This window comes from Helianthus annuus, chromosome 7 (genome assembly GCF_002127325.2).
Source record: "Helianthus annuus cultivar XRQ/B chromosome 7, HanXRQr2.0-SUNRISE, whole genome shotgun sequence".
Classification (NCBI taxonomy): Eukaryota; Viridiplantae; Streptophyta; class Magnoliopsida; order Asterales; family Asteraceae; genus Helianthus; species Helianthus annuus.
Genome location: NC_035439.2, coordinates 127,967,361 through 127,989,346, shown reverse-complemented (window position 1 = coordinate 127,989,346; position 21,986 = coordinate 127,967,361). Strand labels below are relative to the sequence as shown.

At 41.6% G+C, this 21,986-nt stretch overlaps 3 protein-coding genes and 1 non-coding gene across 4 annotated transcripts; 1 reads left to right on the top strand and 3 right to left on the bottom strand.

The window, feature by feature from the left end:
- Window positions 1–356: 356 nt before the first annotated feature.
- On the bottom strand, window positions 357–848 carry LOC110892347. Its single transcript, XM_022139515.1, has one exon. The coding sequence runs from the start codon at window positions 846–848 to the stop codon at window positions 357–359; it is 492 nt and encodes a 163-aa protein (XP_021995207.1).
- A 1,039-nt stretch (window positions 849–1,887) lies between these two features.
- Window positions 1,888–1,993, top strand: LOC118480696. Its single transcript, XR_004863674.1, has one exon. It is a non-coding gene; the product is annotated as a small nucleolar RNA R71 (small nucleolar RNA).
- Window positions 1,994–6,461: 4,468 nt separating this feature from the next.
- On the bottom strand, window positions 6,462–13,548 carry LOC110892348 (extensin-2-like). The gene is made up of 3 exons (XM_035975022.1): window positions 12,071–13,548; window positions 9,249–9,787; window positions 6,462–8,267 (listed from the first exon to the last, which is right to left on the bottom strand). Exons 1-3 carry the CDS (start codon window positions 13,502–13,504, stop codon window positions 6,740–6,742), a joined length of 3,501 nt encoding a protein of 1,166 aa, XP_035830915.1. The 5' UTR covers window positions 13,505–13,548; the 3' UTR covers window positions 6,462–6,739.
- Window positions 9,087–9,796, bottom strand: LOC110893949 (extensin-3-like). The gene has a single exon (XM_022141108.2). It carries the CDS (start codon window positions 9,755–9,757, stop codon window positions 9,116–9,118), a length of 642 nt encoding a protein of 213 aa, XP_021996800.1. The 5' UTR covers window positions 9,758–9,796; the 3' UTR covers window positions 9,087–9,115.
- Window positions 13,549–21,986: the final 8,438 nt, after the last annotated feature.

Below are 21,986 nucleotides of genomic sequence, written 5' to 3'. Positions count from 1 at the left end.
TCTATGGGTAGGGGTACCTCAACAGACGGTCTCTCCTTCGGAATCTCCTCTTCCTCGATGACCTCAAACACCTCAAATCTAGGAGAAGGCTCGGTAGCCTACGACAGAGGGTCCTGCTCAACATCCAACTTAGTGACCCCACTCCCCTGATCATCCACACTCGCAACCTGCATATCAGACGCATCTCTCCCGCAAATATCGCTGAGAAGGCTACCCACATGTGACATAAGAGTATCGATAAAGTATAGAGTGTCATCATGCTGTTGGGTATGCCTCATGGAACGCTGAATGTCGAATGTGACCTCATCCTCATCAACTCGAAGAGTCAACTTGCCGTCGTGCACGTCAATGCGTGCTCATGCAATGGCAAGGAATGGACGACCTAAAATCAGCGGGACCTCAGAGTCCTCGTCCATGTCAAGGATGATGAAATCAACTGGAAATACGAATTTGTCGACCTTCACTAGCATATTCTCTACAACACCCCTCGGAAACTTCACTGATCGATCGGCCAACTGAAGACTCATGCGCGTAGGAGACGGCTTGCCTAGATTGAGCTTAGCAAAGATGGAATACGGCATAAGATTTATGCTAGCCCCTAAGTCTGCCAGCGCATTGCTGACGGAGAGATTTCCGATCAAACACGGAATCGTGAAGCTACCAGGATCAGACACCTTCTTCGGTAGCTTGTTCTGCAAGACGGCAGAACACTCCTCGCTCAATGTAACAGTCGCAAGATCCTCCAACTTCATCTTGTTTGTGAGCAGGTCCTTGATAAACTTCGCGTACTTTGGCATCTTTGATAGGGCCTCTACGAACGAGATGTTCACGTGCAGCTTCTTCAACATCTCGAGGAACTTGTTGTACTGCTCTGCGTCCTTACCCTTCACTAACCGACCTGGGTAAGGGGTGTTGGCTTATACACCCTCGTCGGCTCCTTCTCTGCCTCCTTCTTCTCTCCTGAAGACCCGCTGGATTGTGCTGTACTTGCTGGGCGCAGCCTCTCGTGCACCTTACCAGCAGGGGTCTCCATCTCAATCTCCTTGTCGACCGGTTCCTCATCATCTACCGGCTCGACCTCAATAGCTCCTCGCCCACTCCTCGTAGTAACAGCCTTTGCAGTAGCATTCGGATTCCCAACAGTGCTACTAGGGAGACCACCCTGAGGTCTCTGGTTCAGCTGGTCGGCCAGCGAACCTGCTGTCCTCTCCCGGTTCTACAGCATCATGTTCTGACTCTTCATGAAAGTCTCGTACTCCATGAACCTCGACTGTGTCTCCTGATGTCGAGTATCCTTGCGAGTGATGAACTGTGTAAGCAACTGTGTCTGCTTAGCTAACGTCTCCTGGTTCTGCATCAGCATCTCCTCTATTGTCGGGTTCTTCGTACCCGAACTCGCTCCTGCTCCTGTTCCTGCGCCCTGAAACAAACTCTGACGCAGCCGAAACCTTGGTGGTTTGCTGTTCTTCCAACTGAACTTTGGGTGGTTCTTCCAATTCGAATTGTAACGATCACCAAAATTGTTCTGATTGTGATTACTCACAAACTCTACCTGCTCTGGCGACTCCGCAGGGGCATAGGACACGCGGCCGCGTCATGCTTCCCAGTGCATATCTCGCACACCTGTTTCTTCTTCGACTGCATCTCATTCATCCGTTTCGTCAAGTTTATGCACGCCTCTCCGTGTAGTGGATGCCTCTCTGTGTAGTGGACGAATCTCTAGAATCAGGAAACTCATAACTACTCATCGCTATGTCCTCAAACATCTCAGTGCACTCCTCTGGTGTTTTGGCGGTCATCAGATTGCCACCAGTAGTAGGGTTCAGCATATTCCTCGTGGTGGGCGTCACTCCATGATAGAAATTCTCAACTAAAGCCCAATCCTCGAATCCGTGATGAGGACACTTGACCAACAACTCCTTGAAACGCTCCCATGTCTCGTAGAATGACTCTCCCTCCTTTTGACGGAACTCCTGAATCATCCTCCGCAAACGAGCAGTTTTAGCAGGGGGGAAATATTTTCCTAAGAACTTATCTTGCATCCCAGCCCAAGTGGTGATATATCCCGCAGGAAGAGATTCCAACCAAGCATGGGCTCGATCGGCGAGTGGGAATGGGAATAGGCACAACTTGCAGGCGTCTTCGTTGACTCCTTGCGCCTGAAACGTATCGCAGATAGCTGAAAAACAAGAAAGATGGACATTCGGGTCCTCACAAGGTAACCCATGGAACTGGATGGTGTTCGTAACCATCGTGATGATCTGAGGCGAAATCTGCCAGCTATTAACTCCGATAGCAGGTCGGGTAATGCTGGATCGAGCATTGGCTGCATTCGGTCGGGCGTAGTCTGCGACGACTTTCCTAGCTGGGGGATCAGCATCACCCATAGTAAAAGCAGAAGATGGAATGTGTACCTAACTAGCTCGGAAGGTGCAAAGGCGCTCGTGGAAATCTCGCTCGGGCTTAGACGAAGCAACAAACGAAGGTGGCCCCAGTGAGCGAGTATGGCGCATACAATGGTGAGACTACTAATCTAAATACTAAAGCAAATCTAACCCAAAAGGCACAAATTGCAAGCAAAAGGCACCCAAAGGCAATGAAAATCTAAGAAAGCAAGTAAACAACTAGATAGACGACTCGAGTTGTTCTCTAAAGTGCCAGTGTCCCCGGCAACGGTGCCAAAAACTTACAACTATACTACAACAACCCGAGTCGTCTATCTAGTTGTTTACTTGCTTTCTTAGATTTTCATTGCCTTTAGGTGCCTTTTGCTTAATGTGTGAAAATGTATATATTAAATTCGGACAAGTTTTAAAATGGAATCGCAAACTAAACCACACACAATCGGCAAGTGCACCGGTCGCAATGTAGTGTAGATGGCAAGACCGGATATCAATCCGTGGACACAATGTGCAAACCCTAGATACTAAACCGTTATCGAATACAAAGTCAGTTTTAAGTTTGATTTGGATAATTATCTAATAGCCTAATTGGTTATAAAAATGGTAAACAAGAGTAGCAACGCAATATGCAAACGAACTCGGAAGCAAAGTGTAGGTCAAATATGATGACAAAGGACTACCTAGGTGTCGAATCCCTAGAATCATGCAACGCTATCTTGACTATGGTAATGGCTAAATATCCTAATCTACCTGAATAACCTCCCGCTAGAGATGATCAACCGAAAGATAGGGATGAAATGCGAAGTGCTAGAATGAACCGGCTCGACCTATCGATACCAAATCCCACGAATATTAAATAATGAAAGCTAAATTACCCCCAAAACCCTATATTCACGAAGCAAACCCAACCTTGATAATTGAAATCCTAGGAAACCCTAAACGCGATGAAATAAATGAGCCCAAGCTATCGGTCACCCAATCTACCCAACAACGATTAGCTAATAACCTAGCACACCTAAATCGTCTCTCGAGTCAAAATATGAGGATGCAAGTTTTAGTTATTGATTTTAACTATTGATTAACTTGGTTTATTTCTAAACTCAATATTCAAACCGAAAACCCTAAGATTAACCGATTCAAATTAAACCCTAAGTCTAGGTTACATTTCTACGTGCCTAAACCGCTAGATTTATCAATCAACAATCATAACCAACACTTAAACATGCAATATCAAGATCAAGTTCAAGATAAAGTTATGTAAATCGCAGAAAATACCAAACCGAGTCAAAACAACGTCACAAACATCTAGTTCATCTCAACCTAAGTAGTTTGGAAATTTAGCTACTCGTATTCATCAAAAACATAACAAACTCAGTTGTGAAAATCAAACAAGACATGGTTTCAATGAAAAAGATTAGAAAAATAAGAGTAATATCGAACCCGTAATGCTCCAACCACGAATCGAATATTTCTTTTCTTTCTTTTTCTTGCGCCAAAACAACCTCCTCTTAACTTTTCTTCTGTGTGCGACACCAACTGTTGTCGAAAATAACTAGGAATCACCAACTGCCTTCTGTTGTCGAAAAATATATGAATAATCCTCTCAAATAATGTGCCTAATGCGTTCTGCCGCCAATGTTGTTGTTTTCGAAAATAATAGGGAATTGAATTCCTCCCAAAAAAAGAATAATTGCCAAATGCCTTTTTATGTTTTTTAATTAGGAGTCCACACCCTCTTTCGTCTGACCTTCACGTTCACTTATATGCCCCCCATTAGGGTTTTAATTTTCAATACCCAATAATTTGATTCCAAAGCCCAAAAGAAACAAACCAATTCCCCCACCTAGATCTCGAAACAATGCATGGTTGGAATTTTTTTTGATCAAGTTTATTCCTTTGTTTTGGGCGGCCCACTATTCACTTGCTGTATGGTTCCGCGGCCCATGGCGCATCAAGATTTCCAACGAGTCAACTGGACTCCCTGGCGACCCGCGGACATCATCACAAACTGTGTCGCGACGCGCGGCAAACCCCAACTTCACAATTTTTTTATTACTTTTCATCTTTAAGTCATTCGTTTACGAACCGCATTTGGATTTAGAACTTTTAGCTCGTTTTCTGCCTCATTTCAACCACCTAGATCTCGAAACAATGCATGGTTGGAATTTTTTTTGATCAAGTTTATTCCTTTGTTTTGGGCGGCCCACTATTCACTTGCTGTATGGTTCCGCGGCCCATGGCGCATCAAGATTTCCAACGAGTCAACTGGACTCCCTGGCGACCCGCGGACATCATCACAAACTGTGTCGCGACGCGCGGCAAACCCCAACTTCACAATTTTTTTATTACTTTTCATCTTTAAGTCATTCGTTTACGAACCGCATTTGGATTTAGAACTTTTAGCTCGTTTTCTGCCTCATTTCAACCACTTTAATTCACCAATACCTGCGAAACACAAACAAATCAAATATACAAATAATCTAACTAAAATTAAACTAAAATTAACTAAAATGCGAACAAACTATACAAGATAATCGATGTATTTTGCAATGCATCTTTAGGGTCGGTTCTGTCGTGTAAGTCGTCATTGGGGTGCGGCCCAAGACGGCTTTGTATACTGGACCCTCGTCGAGTGATTGATTCTCGTCGTTGTTGCCCGGGTGGCCCTAGCCTTTGGTGCGCAGAGGCCTTGGCCCGGGATCCATAGGTGGAATCCCCTTCGTTTAATGTATGGAGACTCATATACGAGTTACCATGCTGCTCGCGCCTGTACCTAGACGCAGGGTGTTGTGTAGGTAGCGCCTCGTATTGAAAAGTACTGGGCGCAAGTGTAAATGGTGCTAGTGCTACATGTCCGCGTAGGCATGTGCATAGGTTGTGTTTAAGGCAGATTTTTATTGTAGAAACTAGGAGTGGAGATCGACCCCTGGTGGTAAAATGGGTGCAAAATGGGAAATATCTGGCATATTCGCCGAGACGTTTCCCATTTGCGAAGAGGTGCCGATATAGCCTATAGGCTGACTAGGGGGAGTATTACCCGTTTGTCCGACGCTTGGTGGGAGAAAAGGTCCCCCATGTTGGTAAGATTTCATTGATCAGATATGATCGTGGAAAAGAAGAGAGTAAAGTGCTAATAGAGATAGCGGTGGGCGCCAATGATGAAACAGTGGTTAACCGAGAGGTTAGTCCACGGGCCGAGTCTCGTCAAGTAGGGTTAATCACTTCTTTCCTTGATCGATGGTTGGGTCGTCTTCTAATCTGTCACCTGCACAGTGAAACACACCGTGACTCGCAACAAAGAGAATGAGGTAGGGGTTGCTCCTTATTACCACCCTCCAGCGTGAGAATAAGTATTTGCTTTGGAATCAAGATAAGTATTTAAGTAGTAATTGTGAGAGAGCATATTAGCATTTCCTCAAAACTGGTTCGAGATGGGTATTTATGCCGAAGAGTGGAGGAAAGCCAATGGGCCGCTTGATGGGCCTTGTGCCCGACTGACAACTAGTGGCTTTTCGTAGACCTGACAGGAGCGCAGGTCACGGGAATGTTGGGCGCACGCGGAGGTGTTGCCATGTGTCCTGATGTAGCAATTGCACGACGAAACACCCGCCACGTGGCCTGCTGGGGTTGTCAGTCTGTCCATCAGCTTTTATGCATGTTGGCTGGGCAGCTGCGCATTGGGCGATTAGCTGACCGTCGTTGTCAGTGCCTAGGCATGCCACTTGCTGGTTGGTCACATAAGTCAAAGTGACAGTTCCACTTGTATAACAATAGGACGTGGTCTTGCGTATCTCCGTTATGTGCGGTAATCTGCGTAAATATAGGCCAACACATTTGTATATCGCTCCGTTGTTGTCCCGCGTGTGCCCGCGCTGGACCGCAACATGGACATGTGTTTGACAGAAAGTGAATGTAGCACCGCATCCCGTGTATGTTGACGAAAACAACCATTTCATATAAAAGGTGAAATTCTCATCTTTCACTGAGAGGTAAAGCAAACGTGTTCGCGTGTGCCACACGAACTGAAGCAAGTTCTTTGTTGATCAGGATAATAAGCCGGGTGATGGTCACTCGCGTTGGTGCGAGATTTTGGACCATACCCCTTAAGAAGGAAAGTGAGAATTAGCAATAATCTCTTTATATTGATAAAGGGAAAGAATAAGACAAACACACGGTAAAACATAAAACATCATTTCACCGTGAGATGTTATTAACTCACATATACAATTAAATAAGAATGGATGACAAAAGCAAATAAGTTGACCGAAAAGAAACATTTATATCATCACGCTAAGTGAAAATTGGCTTAATCTTCTTTGTTGAATAAGTCTGTGCTTTTAATAATGTCTTGGTGGTGGGGGAGACTTATAGTAATAAGCTGGAGGAGGGGGCGACTTTGATCGTGGATGTGGTGATTGGTAGTAGTATGGATGTTGTGGTACATGAAATGGTAGGGGAGGAGACTTGTAGATATAAGGCAGGGGTGGGGATAGTGAGGGGGGAGGTGGAGAGTTGTATACATATGGAGGTGGTGGAGATAGTGATGGTGGTGGAGGTGACTTGTAAACATATGGAGGTGGTGGAGATGGTGATGGTAATGGTGGTGGAGGTGACTTGTAAACATATGGAGGTGGTGGAGATGGTGATGGTGGCGGAGGTGACTTATACACATATGGAGGTGGTGGAGATGACTTGTAAATATATGGAGGTGGTGGAGGTGACTTGTAAATATATGGAGGAGGTGGAGGTGACTTGTAAATATATGGAGGAGGTGGAGGTGACTTGTACACATATGGGGGAGGTGGAGAATATGATGGGGTTGGTGGAGACTTGTAAACGTATTGAGGTGGTGGAGTTGGTGAGGGTAGTGGTGGAGACTTATAAATGTATGGAGGAGGTGGGGAAGGTGATGGTGGTGGAGGTGACTTGTACACATATGGGGGAGGTGGAGAATGTGATGGAGGTGGTGGAGACTTGTAAACGTATGGAGGTGGTGGAGACGGTGAGGGTGGCGGTGGAGACTTATAAATGTAAGGAGGTGGTGGGGAAGGTAAGGGTGGTGGTGGAGACTTGTAGACATAAGGAGGTGGTGGTGATGGTGATGGTGGGGGAGGAGACTTGTATACATATGGAGGTGGTGGAGAAGGCGATGGGGGTGGAGGTGACTTGTACACATATGGAGGAGGTGGCGAAGGGGATGGTGGTGGAGGTGACTTGTACACGTATGGAGGTGGTGGAGAAGGTGAAGGAGGTGGAGGTGACTTGTACACGTATGGAGGTGGTGGGGAAGGTGATGGAGGTCGTGGAGACTTATAGACATATGGAGGTGGTGGGGAAGGTGATGGGGGTGGTGGAGACTTATAAACGTATGGTGGTGGCGGGGAAGGTGGTGGTGATTTGTACACATATAGAGGTGGTGATTTGTACACGTATGGAGGTGGTGGGGAAGGTGATGGTGGTGGAGGAGACTTGTATATGTATGGAGGAGGTGGGGATGGTGATGGAGGAGGTGGAGACTTGTAGACATATGGAGATGGTGGAGGAGATTTGTGAAGATAAGGTAGATGTGGCCATGTGTGTTTTACCGGTGGTGGTGGAGACTTGTAAACGTAATGCATCTTTGACAAAGTATGCTTCACCGGTGGCAATTTCCAGCCTTTAGACTGTGGAGAGTTATAACCATACGACTTATCGGCTACCACGATGACGGCTAACAAAACAAAAGCATACATAAGTTGAGGCCAATGCAGGGGCGGACTTACATGTAGTCCAAGGTGGGCGGGCGCACCCCCGGGAAAAAAAATTTTATTGCTATTTTCCGTTGATAATCCCGTCTGCACCTCTTGGATTTTTTCGTCCGTACCCCTTTAATTTTTTCATCCGCACCCCTTGGAATTTTTTGTCCACACACCTTAGGTAAAAAATGTTTTCGATTTATATTTTTAATTTTTTTTAGTAAACTCTAATTAAAAAACTACCTAAATTATATAAACTTATACTACCCAACTTAACCCAAATACCCAATACCTTAACCCAATATTTCATTAAACATAATTAGCCCACTAATTACTAGCCCATTAACCAAACTCAAGCTAAGTTCAAACTATAATAATTAAAATAAGCTCAATAGTCCCTTAGAATTCCTCCCGCCCTCCCTCTCTTGTGTCGTCTTCTACCAGCGATCATCGAACATAACAGTAACGACAACAACACGTCATCAGCAGCTGTGAACCACCGCCGTCCGACACCAAAGGGTAACAAAATTCTTAAATATGTTTGAAATTTCATGTGTTTTGACGTTGTTTATGGTTGTTTAGATGATTTTTAGGGTGATTATGTTGTTTAGATGATTTTTAGGGTGATTATGTTGTTTAGATGATTTTTAGGGTGATTACACACGATTTCTAGGGTTGAAAATTAAAATTGAAACATTATGTTATGGAGCGATGAACTTATGCATCAATTTGTTTGTGATAGGAACCATGAGTAGAGACGTTATGGCGCAATTTCTTTTGTTTTACATGACCCGACCCGAACCGACCTGATACGAACCGATTTTTTTACTTATATACCTAGGGGTCTAAAATTTTTAAAAATGTTTCGCTCCCCTATAGAAAAATTCTTGGGTCCGCCACTGGGCCAATTCCTCAACTCCCTAAGGCTTCCCATATTAAAACCTTTCCCTTTAAAATCCGAAGACTTGTGTTTGTGTGTTAAAATGTTTTGCTTACAACCTTTTTATAGCAATAGTCTACATTATTATAATACATATAACAGGTTGTAAAATTATTATTTAAAATAGCAAGGGATGCAAGGGATGGTGGTGGTGGAGACTTATAGACATACGGAGGTGGTGGGGAAGGTGATGGTGGTGGTGGAGACTTGTAGCCATATGGTGGTGGGGATGGCGATGGAGGGGGTGGAGACTTGTACACATACGGAGGTGGTGGTGACGGTGATGGCGGTGGTGGAGACTTATACATGTAGGAAGGTGGTGGTGAATGTGCTGGTGGCGGTGGAGATTTATACACATAGGACAGCGGTGGTGAATGCGATGGTGGTGGCGGAGACTTGTAAACATAAGGAGGTGGTGGAGACTTGTAGATATACGAATGAGAAGGAGATTTATAAAGATAAGGTAGATGCGGCCATGTGTGCTTCACCGTCGGTGAAGACTTGTAAACATAAGGCGACTTGGGAAAATTATGTTTCAACGGTTGCGGCCATTTCGAACCATAAGAGTGTTGAGGTTCATAACCATAAGGTTTGTCAGCAATGACAAGAGTAGCAACCAACAAGAAAACAAAAGCATATACATGCTGAGGCCTATGCCTCAACACCCCATGACTTCTCATGCTAATTAAGACACCCTCTTCTTTACAAGACTAAATGTTGTTTTTGTGTTTAAATGGTTTGATGAACCCTATTTATAGAAATGGTGTACATTTTTTTATTAAATATTACAAGCTGTCACAATATTTTTTTATTACTGCGAGTTGGATATGATTATTGATTTCATGGTTTCCCACTCAGTGTTCACTTTATGAGCAATAAACTAATAAGTCAAAGATGTTACACATCTAAAATTTCAAAGAGTTGTTGGTGAGTGCCTTTAACTTATATTGTCATGTTATGTATTAAACGCGTAACCCATATGGTTGTAGCATGTTTTCCAATCTAGTTAAATATATTTAAATTTTGTTGAAAATGTAATTTTATTAATAATCATTGTACATTATCTGAATTTTAAACAACTAAAGTTTCGTTTATTTATTTTTATATAAAACATTTCTTATATAACTAGCCACAATTCTTTTCAAAAAAAAAAAAAAAAAAAAAAAAAAAAAAACTAGCCACAAAGGCAAAAGTGTTTCAAATTTTCTGAATGAGATGTGTTTGATTTTTTTTTTTGTTGGTAGTAGACGAACTATATATGTAATTTGTGTATTGCTCCCTTTTATGGAAACTCAAATCTATAGCTCACTTTTAATAGAAAATTGATTTTACATTATTTTATCTTTAAAGAATCATTATTGAGCGTTGGTGTAAGGTTTCGTGAGAGAACTTTGGAGTTAACTTTGAAAAAAATCCAGAATTAGGCAAAATCGACTACTAACTAGCTGGCGTATTTTGCCCAGAAATTTGCCGGCTCAGCCGGCGTTTGACTATTTCAGTAATTTTAATTTTGATTGCTGAAACGTCTATTTTAGTAATTTCCCCCCTTTTCTGTTATTAGTATATGATAAATTATATATAGATCGTTTTCGTTATTCTTTCAAACTTTAAGCAACCAGATAAACCTTAAAATAATAAAAAAAAAATCATATTGATATTGTTTTCCTTCCTTTCGAAATAAATACAAGTTAAATAAATAACTTTTTTTTCTGGTATGCTCAATTGTGACCGATCATGGTAAATCCGCAGGCAACACTCATATGGGTGACTTTAGAGACATTTTTCTATTTGCGATTGCTAAGTTCCTTTGTGCATATCTCGATTCTTTAACAACCTCTACTGTCCGGTCAAGTTAGCTTCACTCCTATATCTGTACATCTGTATTCGCTAAGGGTCCAGGTCTTTGATGTATAAAAGGATGCGTCCGTTGATTTAGATGGGGTACACATGTTGACTAGCAACATTGCACGATTTAGTCGGTTTCACAAAGCAACATGTCATATGTTCTGTTTGCGGTTGATCAAAAGTGATTATTTATAAACATCACCAACTAGCGGCGATGGTGACACGTATCCCTAAACAAACCATAATCAATGGAAAAGACGAATTCCCTAAAGGTTAAGCACCTAAACACGCCGCGATCTTGAACCACCACACAGGCGTAGACATTTTTTTTTATCTATTACATGCAACTGTCAAACTGATTTATACTTGCAAAGGGTCTAGAGGCTCACATGCACTATCACCACCTAGTGTACACATAAAACAGTATGCATAAGTTTACGAAATTGTGTGTTTGATCAAACATTATAACTCACAAAGATAAGAGAATGTAGTATTTAAGTTGTAATTTCCAAGCAAAGGCATAAAACTTTTATTACATATAAATAAATTTTATAACGTGATTATGTACCTATGATTTGGTCTAGTGGTATGGTATTTGTCCCACAAAACGGTGTGGATTTGAATTATTGAAAGTATAAGGTTAGGTATAAAAAAGTGTTGTTAAAAATTAATATTATAATGTAATTGTGTAGAGTAAGCTTTAAACAAAGTGGACCCCATCATAGTTTAATACATTTTTTTGAAAGGCATCATAGTTTAATACATAACAATCTCGTTGCTCCATATAAAATACTAAATTTAGTAATACGGTTATAACTAATACAACATTTCTTTTGAAAAATTCAATTCGGATATATATATGTATGTGTTTTCTAAGATAAGGAAAGACAACCAATAAGAATATTATGGGAAAAAGAAGGAAAGTGAGAATTAACATTAATCTGTTTTTATTGATACAGGGAAAGAATAAGACAAATAAACAGTAAAACATAAAACATCATTTTACGGTGAGATGTTATTAACTCACAAATACAATTAAATAAGAATGAATGACAAAAGCAAATAAGTTGACTGAAAAGAAACATTTAGATGGTCATGCGAAGTGAAAATTGGCTCAATCTTCTTTGTTGAATAAGTCTGTGCTTTTAATAATGTCTTGGTGGTGGGGGAGACTTATAGTAATAAGCTGGAGGAGGGGGCGACTTTGATCGTGGATGTGGTGATTGGTAGTAGTATGGATGTTGTGGCACACGAGATGGTGGGGGAGGAGACTTGTAGATATAAGGCGGGGCTGGGGATGGTGATGGTGGGGGAGGAGACTTGTATACATATGGAGGAGGAGGAGGAGATGGTGAGGGGGGAGGTGGAGACTTGTATACATATGGAGGCGGTGGGGAAGGTGATGGTGGTGGAGGTGACTTGTACACATATGGAGGTGGCGGAGATGGTGATGGTGGCGGAGGTGACTTGTACACATATGGAGGTGGTGGAGATGGTGACGGCGGTGGAGGTGACTTGTAAATGTATGGAGGTGGTGGGGAAGGTGATGGTGGTGGAGGTGACTTGTACACATATGGGGGAGGTGGTGATGGTGATGGTGGGGGAGGAGACTTGTATACATATGGAGATGGCGGAGATGGTGATGGTGGAGGTGGAGATTTATAAACGTATGGAGGTGGGGGAGAAGGCGATGGTGGTGGAGGTGACTTGTACACATATGGAGGAGGTGGGGAAGGGGATGGCGGTGGAGGTGACTTGTACACATATGGAGGAGGTGGGGAAGGGGATGGTGGTGGAGGTGACTTGTACACGTATGGAGGTGGTGGGGAAGGTGACAGAGGCGGTGGAGATTTGTACACATATGGAGGTGGGGGAGAAGGCGACGGGGGTGGTGGAGACTTGTACACATATGGAGGAGGTGGGGAAGGTGATGGAGGTGGTGGAGATTTGTAAACATATGGAGGTGGTGGGGAAGGTGACGGGGGTGGTGGAGACTTGTACACATATGGAGGAGGTGGGGAAGGTGATGGAGGTGGTGGAGATTTGTAAACGTATGGAGGTGGTGGGGAAGGTGATGGGGGTGGTGGAGACTTATAAACATATGGAGGTGGCGGGGAAGGTGACGGAGGTGGTGGAGACTTGTACACATATGGAGGTGGTGGGGAAGGTGATGGGGGTGGTGGAGACTTGTACGCATATGGAGGTGGTGGGGAAGGTGACGGGAGTGGTGGAGACTTGTATACGTATGGAGGTGGTGGGGAAGGTGATGGTGGGGGTGGGGACTTGTATATATACGGGGGTGGTGGTGAATGTGATGGAGGAGGTGGAGACTTGTAGATATATGACGGTGGAGGAGATTTGTGAAGATAAGGTAGATGTGGCCATGTGTGTTTTACTGGTGGTGGTGGAGACTTGTAAACGTAATGCGTCTTTGGCAAAGTATGCTTCACTGGTGGCAATTTCCAGCCTTTAGACTGTGGAGAGTTATAACCATAAGGCTTATCGGCTACAATGATGGTGGCTAATAAAAGAAAAGCATACATAAGTTGAGGCCAATGCCTCAACACCCTAAGGCTTCCCATATTAAGACCTTTCCCTTTAAAATCCCAAGACTTGTGTTTGTGTGTTTAAATGTTTTGCTTACAACCTTTTTATAGCCATCGTCTACATTATTATAATACGTATAACAGGTTGTAACATTATTATTTAAAATAGCAAGGGATGCATATGGTTTACTCGATGTTTTTTGAATAAACTAAATAGATGTCTCTTTGAGGAAGTCAAGAGTAGTTGGTGAGTGCCAGTAGGTGAAATGGTTTTGTTTATGTGTTTAATAACGTGTTCAGGAGAAATTGTAACTAAACCATAATCCTAACATTGTAGATATTGTTTTAATGTGTTATGTGTGGTAATATTTTTAAAAATTCAAAAGCTTGGGAAATTTTAATTTTATGGACGTTGGTGATGTTTTGTTTAGGCCAGAAATTTTACTGTAGAATGGAACTAGCATAGGTTTGAATATTACTTTTTTGTGGAACTAATGGGGTACTTTGTGTTGCTTCTTTTAATGGAAATCTAATGTGTATTACATATAATTTTGCTTTTAGGATATTTGATTTTTTAGTGGAAGGAAACAGAGTAAAATGCACCTCACGTGAGCCGCGAGGGCATTTGTGTGGGTTTTAACAGAAGTTATGGACGACGTTATTAAGAGGGACACTTTTCTTCAAACCAAGAAAATGTTAAACAAATCCATCATCGATCACCCGCTACTTTGGCTCGCTTTTGGGATGGCACGATGACAGTTCGTTTTTCTAAATATCTCCATCTTATGTTGTAAACATGTATATATCAAAACAAAATACATGTTCAGTAATCATTAATGATAATAATCATATGATAATTTAAAATTATGTTTTAACTGCCATAACATTGTTAACAACAACACATCTTACATTAGCATGTAAAAAGAAAATAAAAACAATTATAATAATGAAGCTGTCGACGGTGGCATATCGAGGAGACTTGTAGACAATTAATGGAGGTAGTGGAGGAGTGTTGTACATGTACGGAGGCAATGGTGAGTTGAGGTCAAACTAAGACCATGTGTAGTGGTAGAACCTTATAATGCCCCCACCATGAGGCATTATACGACACGTGGCGTCCTAGTCAGCAAGGGGGCATTATAGCAAAAGTGGTGTAGTGGGTATAATGCCCCATAATGCCCATTCAATCATAAAAAAAAAAAAAAAAAAAAAGGAAATCAAATGTCAGCCCCACTTGGTCCCTTTCTATTGGTCTAGCCCATGTACATGTCAGCCCATGCAAGAGTTTTGGGCGTTTTCTTCAAAACGCCGGCACCTTTTATTTTTCAAAAATTTTGCCTTATAACGCCCCATGTAATGGGGGGTGGGGCGTTATAGGGCGTTTTCGGGCAAAAAAATTTACAAAAAACGCCCCATTACGCATGGTCTAATAGACATATTGGTATGAAAGAATCGAGCTAAAATATGGTATATCATTACTATATATGTCCACTTGGTGTATACAAATTAGATATACTAGTGCTACCACATGCAATGTTATAGAATATATTTAAAAACTAATTAACAAAGAGAAATTTGACTTTCTAATAACCTTTTGAGTTAAATGACCGGATAGTCCCTCTGGTTTGACCTTTTTTCACCTTTAGTGCTTAACTTTTTAAAATTACAGCTATAGTCCTCAATTTTTTCAATTTCGTTCCCGGATGGTCCCTGGCGCAGATGGAAGTTAGTCTTTTTAGTTAAGTGGGAGTGAAATGACCTAAATACCCTTACTATTAAAAAATAAACATTAAATCAATAACCACCTTCAATCCAAACACACCTCTTCTTCCTCGTATTCAGATTCATCTTCAATCCAAACACACCTCTTCTTCCTAATTCTTCACCACCACCACCACCACCACCATCTCCACCTTTCACCACCACCACCATCCACCTTTCACCACCGTACTCCACCCTTCACTTCGAATTGCCACTACCCCGTTAGTCATATCCCCCTCTGGCTCAGTGGGTCCAATCCCAAACTGGTTAGCCTGTTCAGAGTCAGTGTGGTCCACCGGTTGTTCCATGGGTGGCTCACCAGGTTCCATATCTGTTTTTGTGCAAGAACTCTGCAGATCAGCCATAAAAGTCAAGCCAACCTACTCCTGACAGCCATTATTCGAATATTTGTCCTGATTGTCTGGGAACTCCTTTCACCCATACGGGGTTCCGGATAGCCTCAAAATCATGTTTCTTTAATTCTTCCTATGTCCAATTTAGTCTTACTTACATCATCAAACACAAGGCATTCAATGCACAAAAGAAGGTGAAATTAACAGTTTTGTTTTTTATTAGAAACCGGAAGTAAGAGCTAAACGTAGTATTTGTACTTACAGAAGTCTTATCGACTAAAATGGAAGGGAGCTTTTTCTTTGTTGCGATTATAACCCCGTTAGAAGTTGCAATAAATAAATAAATAAATAAATAAATAAATAAGCAATTCAAAATGTAACAAAGGAGCAATAGTCATGAGAAAAACAATATAATTGTAGCTACCTTTTATCTCCAATGAAGTTTGACCAGAGCCAGCAACTGTGAGGGCTTGTTCAATCTGAACAAGCTTTCCAGCAACTGTGAGGGCTTCTTGGAGTGGCGGATAATGACTGCCACTCGAGGGCTGAGGAGTGCTGATGCGGACTCCTCCTCGCACGGACATCCGTGCGTTTGACCTTCTCCGCCTCGGTGGCTCCGGAGGCGGTTGCTGTTCCACTGGTGGTGGTGTTGGCGGAGTGACTGCCACAAATCGAGAATCCTCGGAAGGATCCTGCTGCTGTTGCTGCTACTGGTAAGGAGACGAGTGGTGAGAGGGAGTGAAATACCAGTCAATCTGCCTGAACCTCGCCTCGTAGCTGTCAGGACCACGGTAAGGTGATCCATGAAAAGATGACCCATCAGAGATTTTGATGGGGTGGTTCGGGGTCCCGGTTGCGGGCTCCACGGGATCCGTATCTTCATCCATGTCATTTTCACCCGAGAAGTGATCCTCGGGTCCTAGTGGGTTAAAACCCACGGGTTCTTGAATAAAATTAGTCGGGTTGAACCGGCTTTGGAAAGCAGGGGTTGGGTCACCAAAAGAATGGTGCGAGTTTGACCGCTGCAACGGTATGAAGGAAGGCGGAGGGTTGTCGGGCTCGTTTTCGGATTGCGGCCCGAAAGAATGCAAGTAGGACGGTGAGGAACTTATGGAGACTGATCGCCTCTCGGGTTCAACGTAAACCCTCCACGGCTCCTGGGGGCTAGTGCTCATTGTAATCGATGGTGTACGCCGGTGCGAAGGCCCGGCTTCATGGTCATGGCCCGTTACTGGGCCCTTGCCTCTTCCTCTCAAAAACTTGGCGGCATTCTTACCTGCAAACATGATTAAGATACAACAACAAACATATAATACAATAAAGACCAAATAAAACAAAACAAAACAGAGTTTGTCCTATGTTCTTTGTCTAGACTCGGAACTCGAGGAATGTGCATTTATGTAACTGAGATTAAACACAAAAAGCTAGTGTTTAATTCACTCAACGTTGACTCTGATACCAACCTGTCACACCCCTATTTTCCACGTGTCACCGGTGGGCCCGGTGGGGGTTCCGTGACGTAGTTGATATCGTCATAGTCAAACAATACAAAATATAAATGCACAGCGGAAGCAAAAGATAGATTTATTTCAACCAAATAAATTGTAATATCAAGTATCACAAACAGTTGAAATAGATCCACAGGCGGATCAAAACAAAGAGGAAACTTTTATTCAACAGACTTCATGCATCCTAATCTTGCGAGACTTTTATTGATGCTAAGGAGTGGCCAGCCTATTACGCGTAGTACCTGCACTTAGCCTTTTTGGAAAATACGTCAGTTTACACTGGTAAATACAATTTAACTGACTCATTTTGAAAAGGTTTAAAATTGATTTGAATGCCCGTGGCACAAAACTTTTTATAACTTGGGATAATTATTTGCTTATAATCTTGTAAAAGAATTACATGTTTGTTATGCGTTCAGTTGACCGGGTCGTGCCGGGTTAAAGATTAATAGACACACCACTTAGTATAGTTCTGCCGCGAGACTTCTCTCGTACCGACGATTATACTTTATTGATTTGAATGCACTACGGGTGTATGCCTACACCTACACCCGTGTGTTAAGGTCGTGGCCATTCATTGAATGATGCCAAGGATATCCGGGACATGGTCATTAAACCCCCAAAGGCGTTAAACAAACAAAACAACATTTTCAAACGGGCCATTTGACAACACTTAACCACCGACCGGTTAAGGTCAATTACCCGACCAAGCGGTATTTTATATACCGTACCCCAAGCCCGTATAGGGAAAATAAGTTAAAAGTATTCACCTGAGCTAAATATAAATTTAATCCAGCCGTATCAAATCAGCAAGTATAGATAGCTTTTACTGGGCTCCTATATCTGGAATGAAGGTTTTTAATAGCCTATTAGAATCCTAACGGGTCTTTTAATTCAGCCTAAGCTTAGACCGGTTAGTTTTAAATGAAAATTACGGTTTAAACGCACGATACGGCGAAGACCGTTTTAGAATGTGGTTTTGACCCGACAAGCTTGCATACTTGTTTAATATGGGTAACTTAATCACATTCTGGATTTTGAGACAGAAATGATATGGTTTGACCCGTTTCGGCTAAAATGGGTAAACTAGTTACATAAGCCGATCCGAACGCGTAAAGTGCGTAACGAGTAACCATAAGAGTCATATACAAGTTTCCTAGGTTAATATACCTTAAACATGTTGTGATATCAGTAAGATACCTTCCATTATGCCCTAAATGGTTTTAAACCCAAACTATGCCTCATAAGGGCATTTTGGTCATTTTAAAGGGTGTAAAAGAGTTTAATGTAACACCCGTTCTTATAATTCAAGGTTTAACGTATATTTTACGAAAACAATCATGTAATTAAGATTACATATACATTGGAAATATGGGTTTATTAAAACTTTTCGCAAATCAAAAGTTATTTGACATAACGTAATCAGATTCGTCATTTAAAATTTACGACGAGGCCAAGTGCGGAAGCATGTATCTTTATCGTGTTCGGTTCTTCAATGAGCTTGATCATCTTCCGGCATCCAAAATGTACCTACATTTCATAAACATGAAATGCTTTAGTCACACGAGGTTTAAAACGTATCTAAAAACGAGTCCGAGAAACAAAACTTAATTAAAATACATTTTTGTTCAGGGTCCACCGTAAATTACGGTGGCTACCGTAATTTACGGTAGCCCCTGAATGTTGATTCTTCCACCGTAAAACAGGGGGTTCATGGCGTAAAGATATATAGGCTACCGTAAGTTACGGTAGCTACCGTAACTTACGGTGGCCTCTGCAGGATTTTCCAAGTTTGCCGTTTTCTAAAACGAAAACCTTCATAACTTTTAATCCGCTTTTCCGTTTGGCCTACCGTTTCTTCCTACGTGTTTGTAATTTGATTCTCCATCATATGGGGCTAAAATCCAACATCCGGATTAACAAAATCTAAATCTTTTAAGTTTTCGGCTTAATACCCTTTTTACCAAACTTTGACCCGTTCGTGATTTTATCAAACAAACATGTTGTTTGATTCTAAAATTCTCATCATTTCCATGTTGTTATCATATTAGATTCAAATCACGGGTTTATATACATTCTTAAACCCGTTTTTACTTAGATGTTTAATTGACCCGTTAAGGGCATTTTAAACACTTTTACGCATATTTCACACTCGATTATTCCTAGCATCTTATTTCCACATTATTTATCAACGATCTTCCATCACAACTATATTTGTGATGGATTAAATGTGGCGATCTATATAATCCGAGTTTTACCCCTCAGATTATTATTTTACGACAAAGACTCATATAGAGTCTTTTGACCAAGAATTTACATCTTTCACTTTTATACTTATTCTAAGTATTAACTTGATTATAAAACTCGTTTTCAAGCGACTTCTAAGGGTTGTTTGCTTAATTTCGCTTACGAGGGCGTTTTGGTCGTTTTTAACCCTTCTTTTACAACGAAGGGCTACCAAATCTAGTTTTCAAAACACTCTGTCTATAATCTAAATCCTTCGGTTTACCTTTTAAGATAACCGAATGTCCCTTTTTACTTTGCCTAACTCCCATAGAACTTCAAGTTCTAAATGATGAGTTGATCAATTATACATACCTGGCTCGGATCAACTTATTAACCCGGTTTTAATACCTTGCTTTATAGTCGCTAAATAAGAGCGATGCGAGTATCCATTGGATTTCTATTCCTGTAAGCATATAACTCGACAAAAGATCATTAGTCAATATTGTCAAAAGGTGATGTCTACACCTTTTGACCCGTTTGGCCGAATTGACCGTTTATCTTTGCGAGATGATATTTATTATCATCTCATCTACATGACCCGCTCCGTTTAACACCGTACGGTCATTTTACTTATAAACCGTTTATTACCACTTTCGTCATAATATGACCGAATTATCGATTTACTTCCTTTTTAAACATTATTATGGTTTCTTTCATCTTCGATTATCTAGTTCCGTACGCCTACACGACGGAACATCGTATTTCAATTGTTTAGTTATCTCATTCGTTATTTATACGCTAAGAGAATATTACACAATCTAAGACTAGTGTAAGCTGTACTTACCTCGTGTCGCGGCCCCCGACCCACCCTGGACGGAGTCGGGGCCCGCGATGCAGATTTCAGTGTGGTACCCGTGGTATTTAATTTATGCGACAGCGGAAGTCTTTTTACAACAGGATCTTTTCACCGGAAAATGCTCGTTTTAATATATTACACAAAGTTTAAGGGATAAATCCCATAATTTACAATAAGTTGATTTCACACAGAAATCTTTATTTTCCAAAACATGTTTTATTCATTTATTTACGCTGAGCCACTTCTCTGAGCTTGTAGTGCTTTACTGCACTTTTCCTGGATCACACAGATCACCTGAAACATGTTTGAAAAAGGTTTTGTCAGCGGGGAAATACTGAGTGAATCATTCCATTTTCTAAAACAACCCGTTAGTTATAAATCACAGTATTAAGAGCGATTACAATGTTTCTATCAACCAATTATCAAGAATGGGTATTTGTCACTCGACCGGATCTGTGACTGTGGTCATACCACTATTGGGTCCCGTTGCCCCAAATAGTGACGGTTAACTCACATAGAGTAATAATCACTCACATAGAGTAATATTCACTCACATAGAGTGATAATAATAGTAATGTGCACAATACCCCAAATACCAGCTGTAATTTGGTGATTACAAAGACTTAATCCCTGTAATTATAACCTTGAAAATAATTTGAGGTATTGTAATACTTACTCACAAACTGTGAGAAAACAGTTAAAAAGAAGAATGACTCACATTGCAGATTAACGAGCAATAGATATAAGCCTACTGATTAGCCTTGATTACACCTAGTTTAACACAATGCACACACAGGCAGGTTAGTAACTAATACAGCAATTACGTCAATTCACGAGATTAAACCTTCACAACGATTAATCAGTGCGATACTCGATAATTCAATCGGATTCACAACGAATAACAGAGCATAGTCCGAATTCGAACAACACTCTAATATTCAAGTCGAAATCACGACGAATAATCAAAGTACAAGCTCAATTGAGCAGCACCTGGACTATCGTTGGATAGTTATAATCGATCGGACGTTGAATCGTAATAGCGATCGAGTTATTACCCTGATTGCGGCAGCGATTCGTGATTTGTGTGTGTTGTGAACGATTTCTGCTATAACTCAGCGTATACTGTGAGTTTTTTCGTCGTTCAAGTGCCCAATTTCAAGTCCCAGACTCCTCTATTTATACCCGAAATTTGACCACCGTCGCGTAGCGCGAGGGGTACCCCCATGGGCGTCGCGCTACGCGAGGGGTCACCCTACTTCATAGGGTAGCCCTTCGTGCATGTAGGCTGGATGAGTCGACCATTTCCTAAAATTCAATTTTGACAGATAGTTATGAGGATAATCGTAACTAGGGTTTTGCCCCCCCCCCCCCCGAGTTTTAGGGGCCCTGATCCTGATTCTGATGATTCTGAAAATTTTAGGGTTTGCGTAGAATCACTTGGGTGTCTCAATTAGGGTTTTATTAATAACTAATTACCATCCTAATTATGGATTTTAGTGACAGTTGTTACATCCTCCCCACCTTAAGAAAAATCTCGTCCTCGAGATTTATTGGAATAAATGAGGATATTTGCGCTTCATTTCTGATTCCAGCTCCCAAGTGTATTCTGGTCCTCTTCTTGAATTCCATTTGACTTTGACCAACACCAGTCGTTTGTGTTTGAGAAACTTGACTTTTCTATCTTCGATCTGTAGTGGTTTCTCTATAAACTTCAACTTTTCGTTTACCTCTACATCTTGAAGAGGTACTACCAGGGATTCGTCTGATAGACATTTCTTGAGATTGGATACATGAAATACATCATGTACTCCAGC